This window comes from Dryobates pubescens, chromosome Z, assembly GCF_014839835.1.
Source record: "Dryobates pubescens isolate bDryPub1 chromosome Z, bDryPub1.pri, whole genome shotgun sequence".
NCBI classification, from domain to species: Eukaryota; Metazoa; Chordata; class Aves; order Piciformes; family Picidae; genus Dryobates; species Dryobates pubescens.
Window position 1 is genome coordinate 97,268,516 of NC_071657.1, and position 15,019 is coordinate 97,283,534.

Sequence of the window (15,019 nt, forward strand, 5' to 3'; positions counted from 1 at the left end):
GTGGAAAAATGTTGAGCTTTTGTAACAGGGGAGAAATGCTTCTAATGTTTCTGTTTCTCCCTCCAGTGAAATTAGACCCTCCAGAAATACTTTCAGTTAAAAGAATCACTGATATAAAACAGTTGCTTACAGTAACATGGAAAATGCCTGAGAAGATTCTCTCTTCAAAAAAGTTTTCTTGCCAAGTTCAATACAGAAACTTATATTCAAACTCTTCGGTAAGCTACATATATTTTCTTCTGAGTGTTAGTTTCTAATTTTTTAATGTTATATAAGGTTAAATTTTTAAAAAGGCAACAAATATTTGGAAATAATTATTAGAACCTTGTTATTTCAGTGGAGCATTATTAGGTATACATGACATTAATATAATGGTTGGCTAGGATTAGTTGTTCTCAAAACAGTCAGTGACTGTTTTGGTACATACCACACTTATGAATATATTTCTAAAGGATGACATTAGGCTCAGGGATTACATACACAATCATGATATTTCATCTTCCCATTGCATTTTGGTGTTAAACCCAGCTTTTACTCTTGACCAGAATAGCTGAATCAGATTGGGGTGCACTAAAGATACACTGATTTTCAAGTGAGTTAAAGTATAAATTTTTCGAGATGGCAAATAAAGGAAGTTGCTATTCTGAGTTTCTTTCTGACACTTCAATGGAACTGTTAGAGGAGAAACAGGTTTTAGTAATTTGCTTCTTTCAGGTGGCCTGTTCCAATGCTCCTCAGTATGGAAGTGATTTTATTTGTGGTATTGCTGTCTCTTCTTCCAGATGTAAGAATGGGTCAGGTTGCTTTTTTTTTCTTTTCTTTTTAAGTTCATTAAACTGGGATGTCTGCCCTGACTTGACTATTCTATACAGTAAATGCATCATGCTGGCAGAGAAGAGTTCTTAATACTGAAGGTGTTTCTAACTAGCATTCTCATCACATTCTTACAGCAAGCATCTTTGTGGTAAATATGGCATGTTAGTTGGTATTGGTGATCTGATGGGTAGGCTGTCTCAGGTCCACCCAGGACCTAATATTTAATATTAATAAATTAATATAAATTAATAGTTAAAAGACCTTTTCAATGTGCTTATCCCTTTGAAGTCAAGACACTGGTGTTCTTGTGATGCTTACATGCATAGGAGATCTTTCCTAAATGTTGGAAACATTTAAGTTTTTGCAAAGTTGTAGCATTTGCAAAGTTGTACCAGAACAAGAGGACACAGTCTCAGGCTGCGCCAGGGGAGGTTCAGGCTAGATGTTAGGAAAAAGTTCTATACAGAGAGTGATTGCCCATTGGAATGGGCTGCCTGGGGAGGTGGTGGAGTCGCCATCACTGGAGGTTTTCAGGAGGAGACTTGATGGGGTGCTTGGTGCCGTGGGTTAGTTGTTTGGGTGGTGTTGGATTGGTTGATGGGTTGGACGCGATGATCTTGAAGGTCTCTTCCAACCTGGTTTATTCTATGTATTCTATGTATTATTGTGTATTGTGTCTATCAGCATCTACGTAAGAATTAATCTATCTACTCTTTTCACTATCAAATGCAGTCTACACCTATTTTCTTCCTCAGAACTTAGCTGCAGTTTTCCACAGACATTCTGGAAAAAAAATAATATTGGTCATGGTCAATAATGACAAAAATTTCCTGAGTTTAGTTCTACAGGATCTTAGATGGGGATGGTTTGTATTTCTGTCTGCAGCCAGCCAAATGGCAGTGGCTAAGACAGCCTTGAAACATCAGTTAGATACAGGAGCTGTTCTTCTGTCAGCACATACATGTAAAGGACAGATACTTCCTTGATCTATTAAGCTCTCCTACCAAAATTATCCAAACAGTTTGCTCTGTGCCTTTTTTGTGCTGAATGAAAAGCAGGTGACCTCAGTTTGGGCTTGCATATAGTAAGTTTCTTATTACTATGAAATACAGTTAACAGCCTTTTGGTGAGAAAGTTAAAGCTAGTTTGCAGTGTCTGTAATTCATTGTCAAGTTCTGCAGGAGGCTGATAGTAGTTTTCAAGCCCTTTTTATTGCAGGTTGGCTAAAAGGTCTGTCACTCATAGAAGCAGTCTTCTGTTTTTGACAGTTTCTTGAGGTTAGAATGGACTTAAATTTTCAGTATTATTACTCAGTGTACTTCCCATTATGGTGTTCAAAGGAGTGGTGTTAAGGAATTTATTGAATAATTACTTAAGATATGGCAAATGGATATTAGTAAAAATATTAATAAGAAAATAATAATTCTGCACAGGTTTTTGGCCCTGATGTAAATCTCTGTGATATTACTACTTCAGCTTAGCTCCCAAGAATGACTTCCTTATTCTAAAACTTACCTTTGCTGACCTTGTTGGAATCCAGCTAATTCAACATTTATATTAACACCTTTTTGTTTCAGACATCTGAAATTTGAGAGGAGTTAGAATGGAATTGAATTAACCAGGTTGGAAGAGAACTTTGAGATCATTGAGTCCAACCTATAATCCAACACCATCTACTCAACTAAACCATGGCACCAAGCACCCCATCCAGTCTCTTCCTAAACACCTCCAGTGATGGCGACTCCACCACCTCCCCAGGCAGCACATTCCAATGGCCAATCACTCTTTCTGTGAAGAACTACTTCCTAACATCCAGTTTAAACCTTCCCTGGTGCAGCTTGAGTCTGTGTCCTCTAGTGCTGGTTGCCTGGGAGAAGTGCCCAACCCCCACCTGGCTACAACCTCCCTTCAGGTAGTTGTAGAGAGCAATAAGGTCACCCCACAGTCTCCTCTTTTCCAGGCTAAGCAACCCCAGCTCCCTCAGCCTCTCCTCCTAGGGCTTGTGTTCCAAACCCCTCACCAACTTTGTTGCTCTTCTCTGGACTCGTTCCAGCAAGTCAACCTCCTTCCTAAACTGAGGGGCCCAGAACTGGACACAGTACTCGAGGTGTGGCCTAACCAGTGCAGTGTACAGGGGCAGAATGACCTCCCTGCTCCTGCTGGCCACACTGTTCCTGATACAGGCCAGGATGCCATTGGCCTTCTTGGCTACCTGGGCACAATGCTGCCTCATGTTCAGCCTACGATCAACCAGCACCCGCCTGCCTGGCTGCTCTCCAGCCACTCTGACCCCAGCCTGTAGCTCTGCATGGGGTTGCTGTGGCCAGTGTGTAGAACCTGGCACTTGGATGTGTTCAATCTCATGCCTTTGGATTCTGCCCATCTGTCCAGCCTGTCAAGGTCCTTCAGCAGATCTCTCCAACCCTCTAAAAGATCAACACTTGCTCCCAGCTCGGTGTCATCTGCAAACTTACTGATGATGGACTCAATGCCCTCATCCAGATCATCAATAAAGATATTAAAGAGCATGGGGCCCAACACTGATCCCTGGGGCACACCACTAGTGCCTGGCTGCCAGCTGCATGTGGCACCATTCACCACCACTCTCTGGGCTCAGCCCTCCAGCCAGTTCCTAACCCAGCACAGAGTGCTGCTGTCCAAGCCATGGGCTGACAGCTTGGCCAGGAGTTTGCTGTGGGGGACAGTGTCAAAGGCCTTGCTGAAGTCCAGGTAGACTACATCCACAGGCCTCCCCACATCCATCAGGCAGTCACCTGATCATAGAAGGAGATCAAGTTGGTCAGGCAGGACCTGCCCTTCCTAAACCCATGTTGGCTGGGCCCGATCATCCAAGTGCCGGGTTCTGCACATTGGCCACAACAACCCCATGCAGAGCTACAGGCTGGGGTCAGAGTGGCTGAGAGCAGTCAGGCTGAGAGGGACCTGGGGGTGCTGGTCGACGGTAGACTGAACATGAGCCTGCAGTGTGCCCAGGCAGCTAAGAGGGCCAATGGCATCCTGGCCTGCATCAGGAACAGTGTGGCCAGCAGGAGCAGGGAGGTCATTCTGCCCCTGTACACTGCACTGGTTAGGCCGCACCTCGAGTCCTGTGTCCAGTTCTGGGCCCCTCAGTTTAGGAAGGAGGTTGACTTGCTGGAACGAGTCCAGAGAAGAGCAACAAAGTTGGTGAGGGGCTTGGAACACAAGCCCTACGAGGAGAGGCTGAGGGAGCTGGGGTTGCTTAGCCTGGAGAAGAGGAGACTCAGGGGTGACCTTATTACTCTCTACAACTACCTGAAGGGAGGTTGTAGACAGACGGATGTTGGTCTCTTCTCCCAGGCAGCCAGTACCAGAACAAGAGGACACAGTCTCAGGCTGCGCCAGGGGAGATTCAGGCTGGATGTTAGAAAAAAGTTCTATACAGAAAGAGTGATTGCACATTGGAATGGGCTGCCTGGGGAGGTGGTGGAGTCGCCATCACTGGAGGTTTTCAGGAGAAGACTTGATGGGGTGCTTGGTGCCGTGGGTTAGTTGCTTGGGCGGTGTTGGATTGGTTCATGGGTTGGACGCGATGGTCTTGAAGGTCTCTTCCAACCTGGTTTATTCTATGTATTCTATGTATTCTATGTATTCTATGATCCCTTGGCCATCCTGTAAGTGCTGTGTGATTGCACTCAAGATGACCTGTTCCATAATCTTGCCTGGCACTGAGGTCAGGCTGACAGGCCTGGAATTCCTTCATTCCTCCTTCTGGCCCTTCTCTTGGTTGGGCATCATGTTGGGTATTTTCCAGTCATCTGGGACCTCTCCAGTGAGCCAGGAGTGTTGAAAAACGATGGAGAGCAGCTTGACCAGCTCATCAGCCAGCTCTCTCAGCACCCTAGGATAGATCCCATCCAGTCCCATGGACTTGTGGGGATCCAAGTGGATAAGGAGGTCTCTAAGTACTTCCTTAATTATTATTTTCTCAGTTCAAAGGAGAAGACATTACTGCTGATGTAGTGATTATATCAGTTCTTCTATAAACAAATGCTTATATCTTTCTGTACTTTTTGTTGTTTTGTTTGATTTTACATTGTCAGTTCACTTGAGTTGGTGCATCAGTTCCAGTTCCTGGTTTTCCTGTCTTCTTTCACCTTTTCCGCACCTCGAGTCCTGTGTCCAGTTCTGGGCCCCTCAGTTTAGGAAGGAGGTTGACTTGCTGGAGTGTGTCCAGAAAAGGGCAACAAGGTTGGTGAGGGGCTTGGAACACAAGCCCTATGAGGAGAGATTGAGGGAGCTGGGGTTGCTTAGCCTGGAGAAGAGGAGACTCAGGGGTGACCTTATTGCTCTCTTCAACTACCTGAAGGGAGGTTGTAGTCAGGCGGAGGTTGGTCTCTTCTCCCAGGCAACCAGTACCAGAACAAGAGGGCACAGTCTCAGGCTGCACCAGGGGAGGTTTAGGCTGGAGGTTAGGAGGAAGTTTTACACAGAGAGAGTGGTTGCCCACTGGAATGGGCTGCCTGAGGAGGTGGTGGGGTTGCCGTCACTGGGGGTGTTCAGGGCGAGGCTTGACAGGATGCTTGGTTGCATGGTTTAGTTGATTGGGTGGTGTTGGATGATAGGTTGGACACGATGATCTTGAAGGTCTCTTCCAACCTGGTCTATTCTATTCTATTCTATTCTAATCTTTTGTCAGAAGCTTCTGGTAGCTTCTGACTCCCATCAGTGAGATGTGAATGGGCTTCTTTTAAGATGAGGAAATTACCTTCTCATTCCTTTTCCAAGAAGATAATGCATCAATTATTTCTCATACTCTTATCTTCCTTTAACATCTAAAGGCTGCATATTCCCTTTTTCTCTTGCTAACGGAATTTCCTGTGTTTTTGTTAGTCTTTTCATTTTAATTATATGCTAATAATCTTTGAGATGTACTGCAGCCACACTGTTACATGGCTGAGAGCTAGAAGACCTTTTAACCCAGAAAAAGAAAACAAGAAACAAGAACCACAATCTCACAAGAAGCAGGTGATCATGGCTTCCCCAGGGATGCTTCTGCTGTGACGAGGGGCTGTGCCCAGGACATGATGGTGATGCCAGCTTTAGCAACAGCCAGTTACTTCCCACCAGTGGGAACTACAGTCATCCAGCAGTTCCTGTGTCAGCACAGCTGTCCCAGAATCACGTGTGAGCTGCCCCCAGTTCATGCCACAGGCCAGTCAGTACAGACCTAGTTTTGGCTCAAGTGATTCAAACCCAGAGTTTCAAACCCAGAATGAAGATGCTACACAGAAAAATTAAGTATAAACTTAGTAATTTTCAGCTTCAGAGGAGTGAGCTGAAAACCACAAGAACTGCATTGTTTGTAGTGTTTTAGACACTGTCCTATCTGCATGCAAATTTATAGCAAGTAGTTTTTGCTATCATATCTGCTTTCAGGAAATTGTCATGGTCCCACTGAATTATGGAGAGAAAACAGGATCGTGTAATCTCACAGGTCTGTGGGACTCCACAGAGTATACAGTTGCAGTTCGGTGTATCAGCGCTGGGTCAACGTTCTGGAGTGAATGGAGTGGAGGAGAAAATGCAAGCACAGAAGAGAAAGGTAGGCTAACTATTCAGTAAGTAATGCTTTGGTTATACTTTTGGGCATTAGGAAGCAGTAATGGAAAAATGGTATTTTCAGAGTACTACCAGCTCATTGAGTTTGGAATTCTGTTGTTTAAACAGAACATGTGCCTTCTGTTTAAATGTAGAAGAAGGAAAACTGAAAGACAAGCAAGAAGTGGAGGAGATTTGATAGGGGATACAAAATAGGTCTAAGGAAAAAAAATGGTTGAATAAACAATGAATAATGGGAAACTGAAAGGGTATTGGTGGGACTGAACATTGCAAAGTACAACTGTAGCAGAAATGTAGTACAGCAACCATGTCCAATAACTTTAAAGCAGAAGAATTGAATTTCTATTTATAAAAGAAAACTAGAAATTCTCCTCTAGAACTCAACAAATAAAAGAACACAGAAGGAAACTTAAAGAAAGCGAGAAATAGCACTCCATAGGGAAAAAAGGCATCACATTACAAAGGGAAAACAACAAGCTGCTCTTTGACTGTATTATTTTAAACCTCTTGATTGTTTTTAATCATAATTACACTTTTGAATATAACAAAATTTTCAAGATGTTTTTGTATCTTTAAATAGCTCCTTCAGAAAAAGTGGATTTGTGGAGGGTAATTGAGTCCTCACCCTCAGCTGGAAGTAGATTTGTACATCTTCTGTGGAAGGTATATGCGCATTTTGTGAATTGATAATCATGTTAGTATCCTGCAGCTGATATCCCATTTAAGTATTTCACTGTTGTGGGATATATAGCTGCCAGAGAGTTTTGCTGTCATCGGAAAAAACCCTCACCGAACTGAAGCAGAATTGTAAAGGTTTTCATTTACTGAACAGGCCATGAATAGAGTTCTGTAATCCTGTGCGGAAATGAAAGGTATAATTACGCTCAGATCTTAGCAAATCCAATTGAAAGTCCTGGCAACAGCTCTTAAATGATACAGCTTACCAAAACTGTGTTGAATCTCACTTTGCATTCAAATCTCAGTATTTGACTTTTGAACCTTACTTTCAATGAAATTGTTGCAGCTCACTGTCCTGAAAACAGGTCTGAAGAAAGTAATTTTGCTTTTCTAAAGAGAGTACAATAACTCTGTGATTTGATCTGGACTCTTTGATACAGTGTGTACTTTTGATTGTACAAATAAGACTGTGAAATACTTATTACTGCCTTTTTTCCCCTTTCTTTCTTTTTTAATAGCCATTAAAAAACTTTCCCCCTTCAGGGAGAATTCTAGGTTACAAAATACAGTATTTTCCAGAAAATGATGCGTCACTTAAAAGGACAAACTTCTCTATCAGTAAGAACATTAGTTTACTGCTAAATGAAGAGGCATACATAATATCTGTTACTGCTTATAACTCTGCTGGATATTCTCCTGAAGCTCTTTTGAGGATTCCATCTACTCATGAAAAAAGTAAGAATTCCCAGTGCCATGATATACTTTTGTCATTACAAAAAAAAAATTACTTTCCTGATGTTTGCTTGTGTTCTGTTAGAGTGGAAGCAAAAATGTGTTAGGACTTCTGTCCTTATCTGTTTACATATACCTGTGCTATGTACAAAAGCTGTGTATTTCATTACTTTTAACTTGGATTGATGTATTTTGCTATTACATATCTTATTTTTTGTTATAAATTGTTATTGTGGGGGGTTTTGTTTTCACATACATACCAGCACTTTATGATGTTGTGTTAGAATTTCTGTGTTACTACTTTCTGAGGGGTTTTCTGGGCTTATTTTACAACTTTATCGAGTTCCACACAATTCTGTCTCATCTCTCTACTGGACTGAGAAATAGGTACATGCTCTTTAACATCTTTATTGATGATCTGGATGAGGGCATTGAGTCCATCATCAGTAAATTTGCTGATGACACCAAGCTGGGGGCAGGAGTTGATCTGCTGGAGGGCAGAGAGGCTCTGCAGAGGGACCTCGACAGGCTGGGCAGATGGGCAGAGTCCAAGGGCAGGAGATTGAACACATCCAAGTGCTGGGTTCTGCACATTGGCCACAGCAACCCCATGCAGAGCTACAGGCTGGGGTCAGAGTGGCTGGAGAGCAGTCAGGCAGAGGGGGACCTGGGGGTGCTGGTCGACGGTAGACTGAACATGAGCCTGCAGTGTGCCCAGGCAGCCAAGAGGGCCAATGGCATCCTGGCCTGCATCAGGAACAGTGTGGCCAGCAGGAGCAGGGAGGTCATTCTGCCCCTGTACACTGCACTGGTTAGGCCGCACCTCGAGTCCTGTGTCCAGTTCTGGGCCCCTCAGTTTAGGAAGGAGGTTGACTTGCTGGAACGAGTCCAGAGAAGAGCAACAAAGTTGGTGAGGGGTTTGGAACATAAGCCCTATGAGGAGAGGCTGAGGGAGCTGGGGTTGCTTAGCCTGGAGAGGAGGAGACTCAGGGGTGACCTTATTGCTCTCTACAACTACCTGAAGGGAGGTTGTAGACAGACGGATGTTGGTCTCTTCTCCCAGGCAGCCAGTACCAGAACAAGAGGACACAGTCTCAGGCTGCGCCAGGGGAGGTTCAGGCTGGATGTTAGGAAAAAGTTCTATACAGAGAGAGTGATTGCCCATTGGAATGGGCTGCCTGGGGAGGTGGTGGAGTCGCCGTCATTGGAGGTTTTCAGGAGAAGACTTGATGGGGTGCTTGGTGCCATGGGTTAGTTGTTTAGGTGGTGTTGGATTGGTTGATGGGTTGGACGCGATGATCTTGAAGGTCTCTTCCAACCTGGTTTATTCTATGTATTCTATGTATAATTTGTCTTGTTACCACAGCCCACTATTGCAATGTAGTTCAAAGGTGTGTTTAACAGGTGTCCCTAAGATGAGTCAGTGGAAGCAGCAAGGGAAACATTTCCTATGTATTCCCAAATTGCCCAGGGGGCTGGTGTGCTCTGGCACAACTGATGTGGTTTTTGGGTCTTATTTTACTATTGCTATCTCTGTGAGACTTGTGTGGCACCTTTCTGCTGCCCACCTGTGATCTGGAAGAAAGGCTGCATTTGACAATCCTGAATCACTTCTGTATCAGCTGTTCAGGAAGTAATTTGAAGTGACCCCCTGGAACTGCTCGACGTTCACTTCTCATCAGAAAGCTGAATATGTAGACCTGAAGTCATGTCCTGGAGGTTGCAGACAACCTTTCTATCTTCTTCTGCATTCCAGAAGAAACTGTTTTCCTGATTATTCCATGCTCTGACATGCCATTTCCCCTGCTTCTTTTTCTTTTTTTCCTCTACATACATCTATTTCCCTCCTTCTATTTCACCAGCTCTTTTTCCCGCCCCCCCCCGTTTTGCTTAGCCACCCTGGGTGGCTCACTGGCTCAGAGGCTGGTGCCAACAACAGATTTTGGGGTTTTTGATCTTGGGGAACTTGCTGTGGCACTGGGTCTGCTAGCAACAGATGGAGTACATCTGTCCCAGAGCGGGACAAAGATCCTAGCACATGAGAATATTCTATCCCATAGAGGGAAAAGGGTTCTAGGAAAGGAGTTGGCAGGACTCGTTGTCTGGGCTTTAAACTAGATTTTAAAGGGGAAGGGGCTGAAACCAGTCCCCCCAGACAGGAGTCTGAGGGTGGTAAGCTGGAGTGAGGGGTGAAATCAGCAGTCCAACTGAAGTGCATGTACAGTAATGCATGCAGTATGGGTAACAGAGGAGCTGAAAGCCTTGGTACAGCAGGAAAGTTATGATGTAGTTGCCATCACAGAAATGTGGTGGAATGGCTCACATGACTGGAGCACTGTCATTGATGGCTACAGGCTCTTCAGGAGAGACAGGTGAGGGAGAAGGGGTGGAGGGGTGGCCCTGTACATCAGGGAGGCTCTAGATACCATGGAACTAGAGATTAAGGATGATCAAGTTGAGTGCCTGTGGGTGAGAATTAGATGGAAGGCCAACAAGGCTGACATCCTGGTTGGAGTCTGTTATAGACCACCCAACCAGGATGAAGAGGTTAATGAATTATTCTGCAGGCAGCTAGAGGCTGTCTCAAGATCACCAGACCTTGTTCTTATGGGTGACTTTAACCTGCCAGATATCTGCTGGGAACTTAACAGAGCAGAGAGGAGGTATTCTAGAAGGTTCTTAGAGTGTATGGAGGACAGCTTCTTATCCCAGCTGCTGTGTGAGCCTACCAGGGGTAAGGCTTTGCTTGACCTCCTTTTTGCCAATAGAGAAGGGCTGGTGGGAGATGTGGTGGTTGGAGGCTGTCTGGGGTCCAGTGGCCATGAGATAATTGAGTTTTCAATATGCAGTCAAGCTAAGAGGGGCAGCAACAAAACCTCCACTCTGGACTTTTGGAGGGCAGACTTCAGATTGCTTAAGGAACTCACTCAGAAGGTACCTTGGGGAACAGCCCTTAAAGACAAAGGGGTCCAGGAGAGCTGGACCTACTTCAAGAAAGAACTCTTGAAAGTGCAGGAACAGGCTGTGCCAGTGTGCCGGAAGATGAGCCACAGGGGCAGATGGCCAGCCTGGATGGGCAATGAACTTCTGGGTGAATTAAGGGGAAAAAGAGGGTGTATCATCTTTGGAAGGAAGGAGAGGTTACCCATGAAATGTTTAAGGATGTTGCTAGGTCATGTAGGAAAAAAATTAGAGAGGAAAAGCCCATTTAGAGCTTAGACTGGCCTCTGATGTGAAGGACAACAAAAAATGCTTTCATCAATATATTAATGGCAAGAGGAGAGGCAAGGACAACCTCCACTCCTTGGTGGACACAGAAGGGAATATTGTAACAAAAGATGAGGAAAAGGCAGAGGTACTTAACACCTTCTTTGCCTCAATTTTTAATAGCAGTATAAGTTGTCTTCTGGACAACTGGCCTCCTGAGCTGGCAGTTGGAGTCAAGGAGCAGTTTAGTTCCCCTGTAATCCAGGAGGAAGTAGTTAGAGACCTGCTGAGCCACTTGGATCCCCAAAAGGGTGCTGAGAGAGCTGGCAGATCACAGAATCACAGAATCAGTAAGGCTGGAAAAGACCTCAAAGATCATCAAGTCCAACCTATCACCCAACACCTCATGACTACTAAACCATGGCTTCAAGTGCCACATCCAGTCCCCTCTTGAACACCTCCAGGGATGGTGACTCCACCACTTCCCTGGGCAGCCCATTCCAATAGCCACTTAACTCTTTCTGTGAAGAACTTTCTCCTCACCTCAAGCCTAAACCTCCCCTGGTGCAGCTTGGGACTGTGTCCTCTTGTTCTGTTACTGGTTGCCTGGGAGTAGAGACCAACCCCCCCCGGCTACAACCTCCCTTCAGGTTGTTGTAGAGAGCAAGAAGGTCTCCCTTGAGCCTCCTCTTCTCCAGGCTAAGCAACCCCAGCTCCCTCAGCCTCTCCTCATAGGGCTGTGCTCAACACCTCTCCCCAGCTTTGTTGCCCTTCTCTGGACACGTTCAAGAGTCTCGATGTCCTTCTTAAACTGAGGGGCCCAGAACTGGACACAGTACTCAAGGTGTGGCCTAACCAATGCAGAGTACAAGAGCACTGCTCCTGCTGGCCACACTGTTCTTGATCCAGGCCAGGATGCCATTGGCCTTCTTTGCCACCTGGGCACACAGCTGCCTCATGTTCAGCCTACGATCAAGTACTACCCCCAGGTCCCTCTCTGTTTGGGTGCTCTGCAGCCACTCTGACCCCAGCCTGTAGCTCTGCATGGGGTTGTGACCAAAGTGCAGCACCCGACATTTGGACTTGTTGAATGCCATCATGTTGGACTCTGCCCATCTGCCCATCCTGTGAAGATCCCTCTGGAGAGTCCCTCTACTACCCTCTAACAGACCAACATCTGCCCCCAGCTTGGTGTCATCTGCAGATGTACTGATGATGGACTCAATGCCCTCATCCAGATCATCGATAAAGATGTTAAACACAGCACTGGAAGTGTTTAAAAATAGACTGGATGAGGCACTTATTTCCATGGTTTAAATGGTGTTGGGTGATAGGTTGGACTTGATGATCTGGAAGGTCTTTTACAACCTGGTTAATTCTGTTTTCATTCAGGCTTTCATTGCCTCCATTCTGCAGGTTAATGCTTTACTGTCATTCACAGCTTCACTTGTTTTGCTGTTTTCCTATTGCCTTTTATCACCTCAGTTAAAACCTGCTTATCTGCACTACTTGTAAAACTGCTTGTAAATTGGTAACTGCAAATTTTGCAGACTTAAACTGTGAAATTTAGATACTATGAGACTGGTCTTTGATTCTGTATGTGTAAATGCCCTTGAGTATTTTCTCCTCAGTCCCCCACGCCTGCCCCTTTACATTGTGACAATTCTTATATGCTGAATGTAAAATTATTTAGAGCATGTGAACATAGATATAAAGTAACTTTTTAAACTTCCTTTTTTTTTAAACCTTTACTAAGTTTCATGGTTTTCTAAAGATGCAATATCTGTTTGCTATAATCAAATATTTTGCTTGCTGTGGTCTTTATGGAGATAGAATTGCCAACATTTCTCCCGTTCAACTTTTAGCTTCTCAGATTATTGAAACAGTGAGGACCTTCACAACAAATGAAGCAGTGTTTGTGGAATGGACAGCCTCTGAAGCAGAAGTAACTGAGTATATAGTTGAGTGGTATGAGGAACTGGAGACCAGTCCTTTTGGTAGATCATGGCAATACGTAACAAATTCTACAGTCTGGAAGGCTAACAAAAGTATGTTCATTTATCAGTTACAGCTGTAATGATATACATATATATTTGTATTTATGTATATTAATTTATAAGCAGACCAGAAAAGACAAGCAAGGCTGAACCTTTGTTTTTAGGAATCGATTTCAAAAGAGCATTCTGAAAAAATAAGAGTGTTGCTCCATGCTTTCTTGAAATGCTTGCCTGTAATTTAATATCAAATTCAGGTCTCTCAAGTCTTCACACAAAGTGCAAGACAGTGTTTGCTCCCATATAAAATTAGGGTCCAGATTTCTTGTTTAAGTACTTTTGTGGCTTGTTCTTACGCCATGAATCTTTTAGTAGGGAGGTGTGAGAGTCTAAACTCCTTGTGTGACTCAACAAAGATAAAATCACTTGCTGCTTGCCCAGACAATACCAATCCTGGATGCAAATCACCTTGCGATTGCATCGTGCTAACACTGGACTGCAGCTGGCCTACAACAATGGCCCAAGGACAGGAGGCTTGTGACAGCTTCATTTTATTTTAGCAGAGAAATCTGGAACTAAACAACTTAATTCAAAGATGGAGCAAGGTGATGTGTTTGCATATGTGTTAGAGATAGCACAAGAAACCTGAAAGAGTTTTTGAGGGAGAATTCGGTTTTAAAATAAGCAAGTGGAGTGATTAGTCAATCTGCCTTATTAAGTATCACATAATTCACAACTGTAGAATGACCCAAGGTATCTCTGAGAGGCACTGGTAAGTTTTGCTCACTTTCTTGTTTTAGAGGCTGACTGTGTTTTTTTAACAAATAGTCTCTCAAAGTAATAAAGTTTTGGTTATTTGTATATAGTTTCAATGAAAACCCAAAGAAAGTGCAGAGATCAAGAGATATGTGTGAAAACAACAGTGTGAATGAAACATCACAGAATTGTCAGGGTTGGAAGGGTCCCCAAGGATCATCGAGTTCCAACCCCCCTTCTATGGGCAGAGACACCTCACACTAGATCAGGTTGCCCAGAGCCACATCCAGCCTGGCCTTAAAATCCTCCAGGGCTGGGGCTTCCACCACCTCCCTGGGCAACCTGTTTCAGTGTCTCACCACCCTCAGGGTGAAGAACTGACGTTTAATCTAAATCTCCCTTCCTCTAGCCTGGATCCATTCCCTCTGGTTGTATCACTACCTGATACCCTAAAAAGTCCCTCCCCAGCTTTCTTGTAGGCCCCATTCAGATACTGGAAGGCCACAATAAGGTCTCCTTGGAGCTCTCTTCTCCAAACTGAAGAACCCCAACTCTCTCATCCTGTTCTCATAGGAGAGGAGCTCCAGGCATGGAATTGTTGATGTTGATGTGAATATCCCATGCACACAACCTTTAGCTAATGAAATTAATTTGCCTGTCTTTACACATTTGGTGTTTTTGTTGAGGTTGTGTTTTGGTTTGGTTTTTTACAAAAAGGAATAATGGTGAAAATATTTAATAAATGTAATCTATTTGATAAGTGAGTTTTGTATTATTAATTGTCAGGTTCTTTATCAATGCATTACAATTTTATCACATCTGAAAACAGTTTTTGTGCATACAAGCATCTTTCTGAATCCTACATGAAAGAGACAGAATTTCCAGGTTTTGAAAACAAAGAACCTTGTGCTTTTTAAAGTGAAATGAAATGCTGGGTTCATTCGTGTTGAGCATAGGCAGCTTGCCCTTGACATTTATATTATTGGCTTAGAAAACAGTATTTTAAATACTATTTCTCTGCTACAGTGAAACAAATAAATAAAACATCTGCTTGAAGTAGAATTCAAGAGCAGCAGTTTATTATGCATTGAATTGAGTTAGATGGCTCATGAGTTTTACACTGAAAATTGCCTTACATCATCAATTGACTATGAGAAACAAATGCTAGTTATTGCTCTTCTCCAAGTATATTAAAAACCCCATCTTTCCTCCTCTTCATTATTAGGAGGTCTCTG

General features: G+C 43.8%; 1 protein-coding gene across 1 annotated transcript in view; it reads left to right on the forward strand.

Moving 5' to 3' along the window:
• The window catches only part of IL31RA (interleukin 31 receptor A), a 36,778-nt gene that overhangs the window by 8,209 nt on the left and 13,550 nt on the right, over positions 1-15,019 (forward strand). The window contains exons 5-9 of the mRNA XM_009896610.2: positions 67-218; positions 6,235-6,400; positions 6,998-7,080; positions 7,614-7,830; positions 12,900-13,082. Coding sequence (XP_009894912.2) covers positions 67-218; positions 6,235-6,400; positions 6,998-7,080; positions 7,614-7,830; positions 12,900-13,082 — 801 coding nt within the window. The remainder of the gene's footprint in view (positions 1-66; positions 219-6,234; positions 6,401-6,997; positions 7,081-7,613; positions 7,831-12,899; positions 13,083-15,019) is intronic.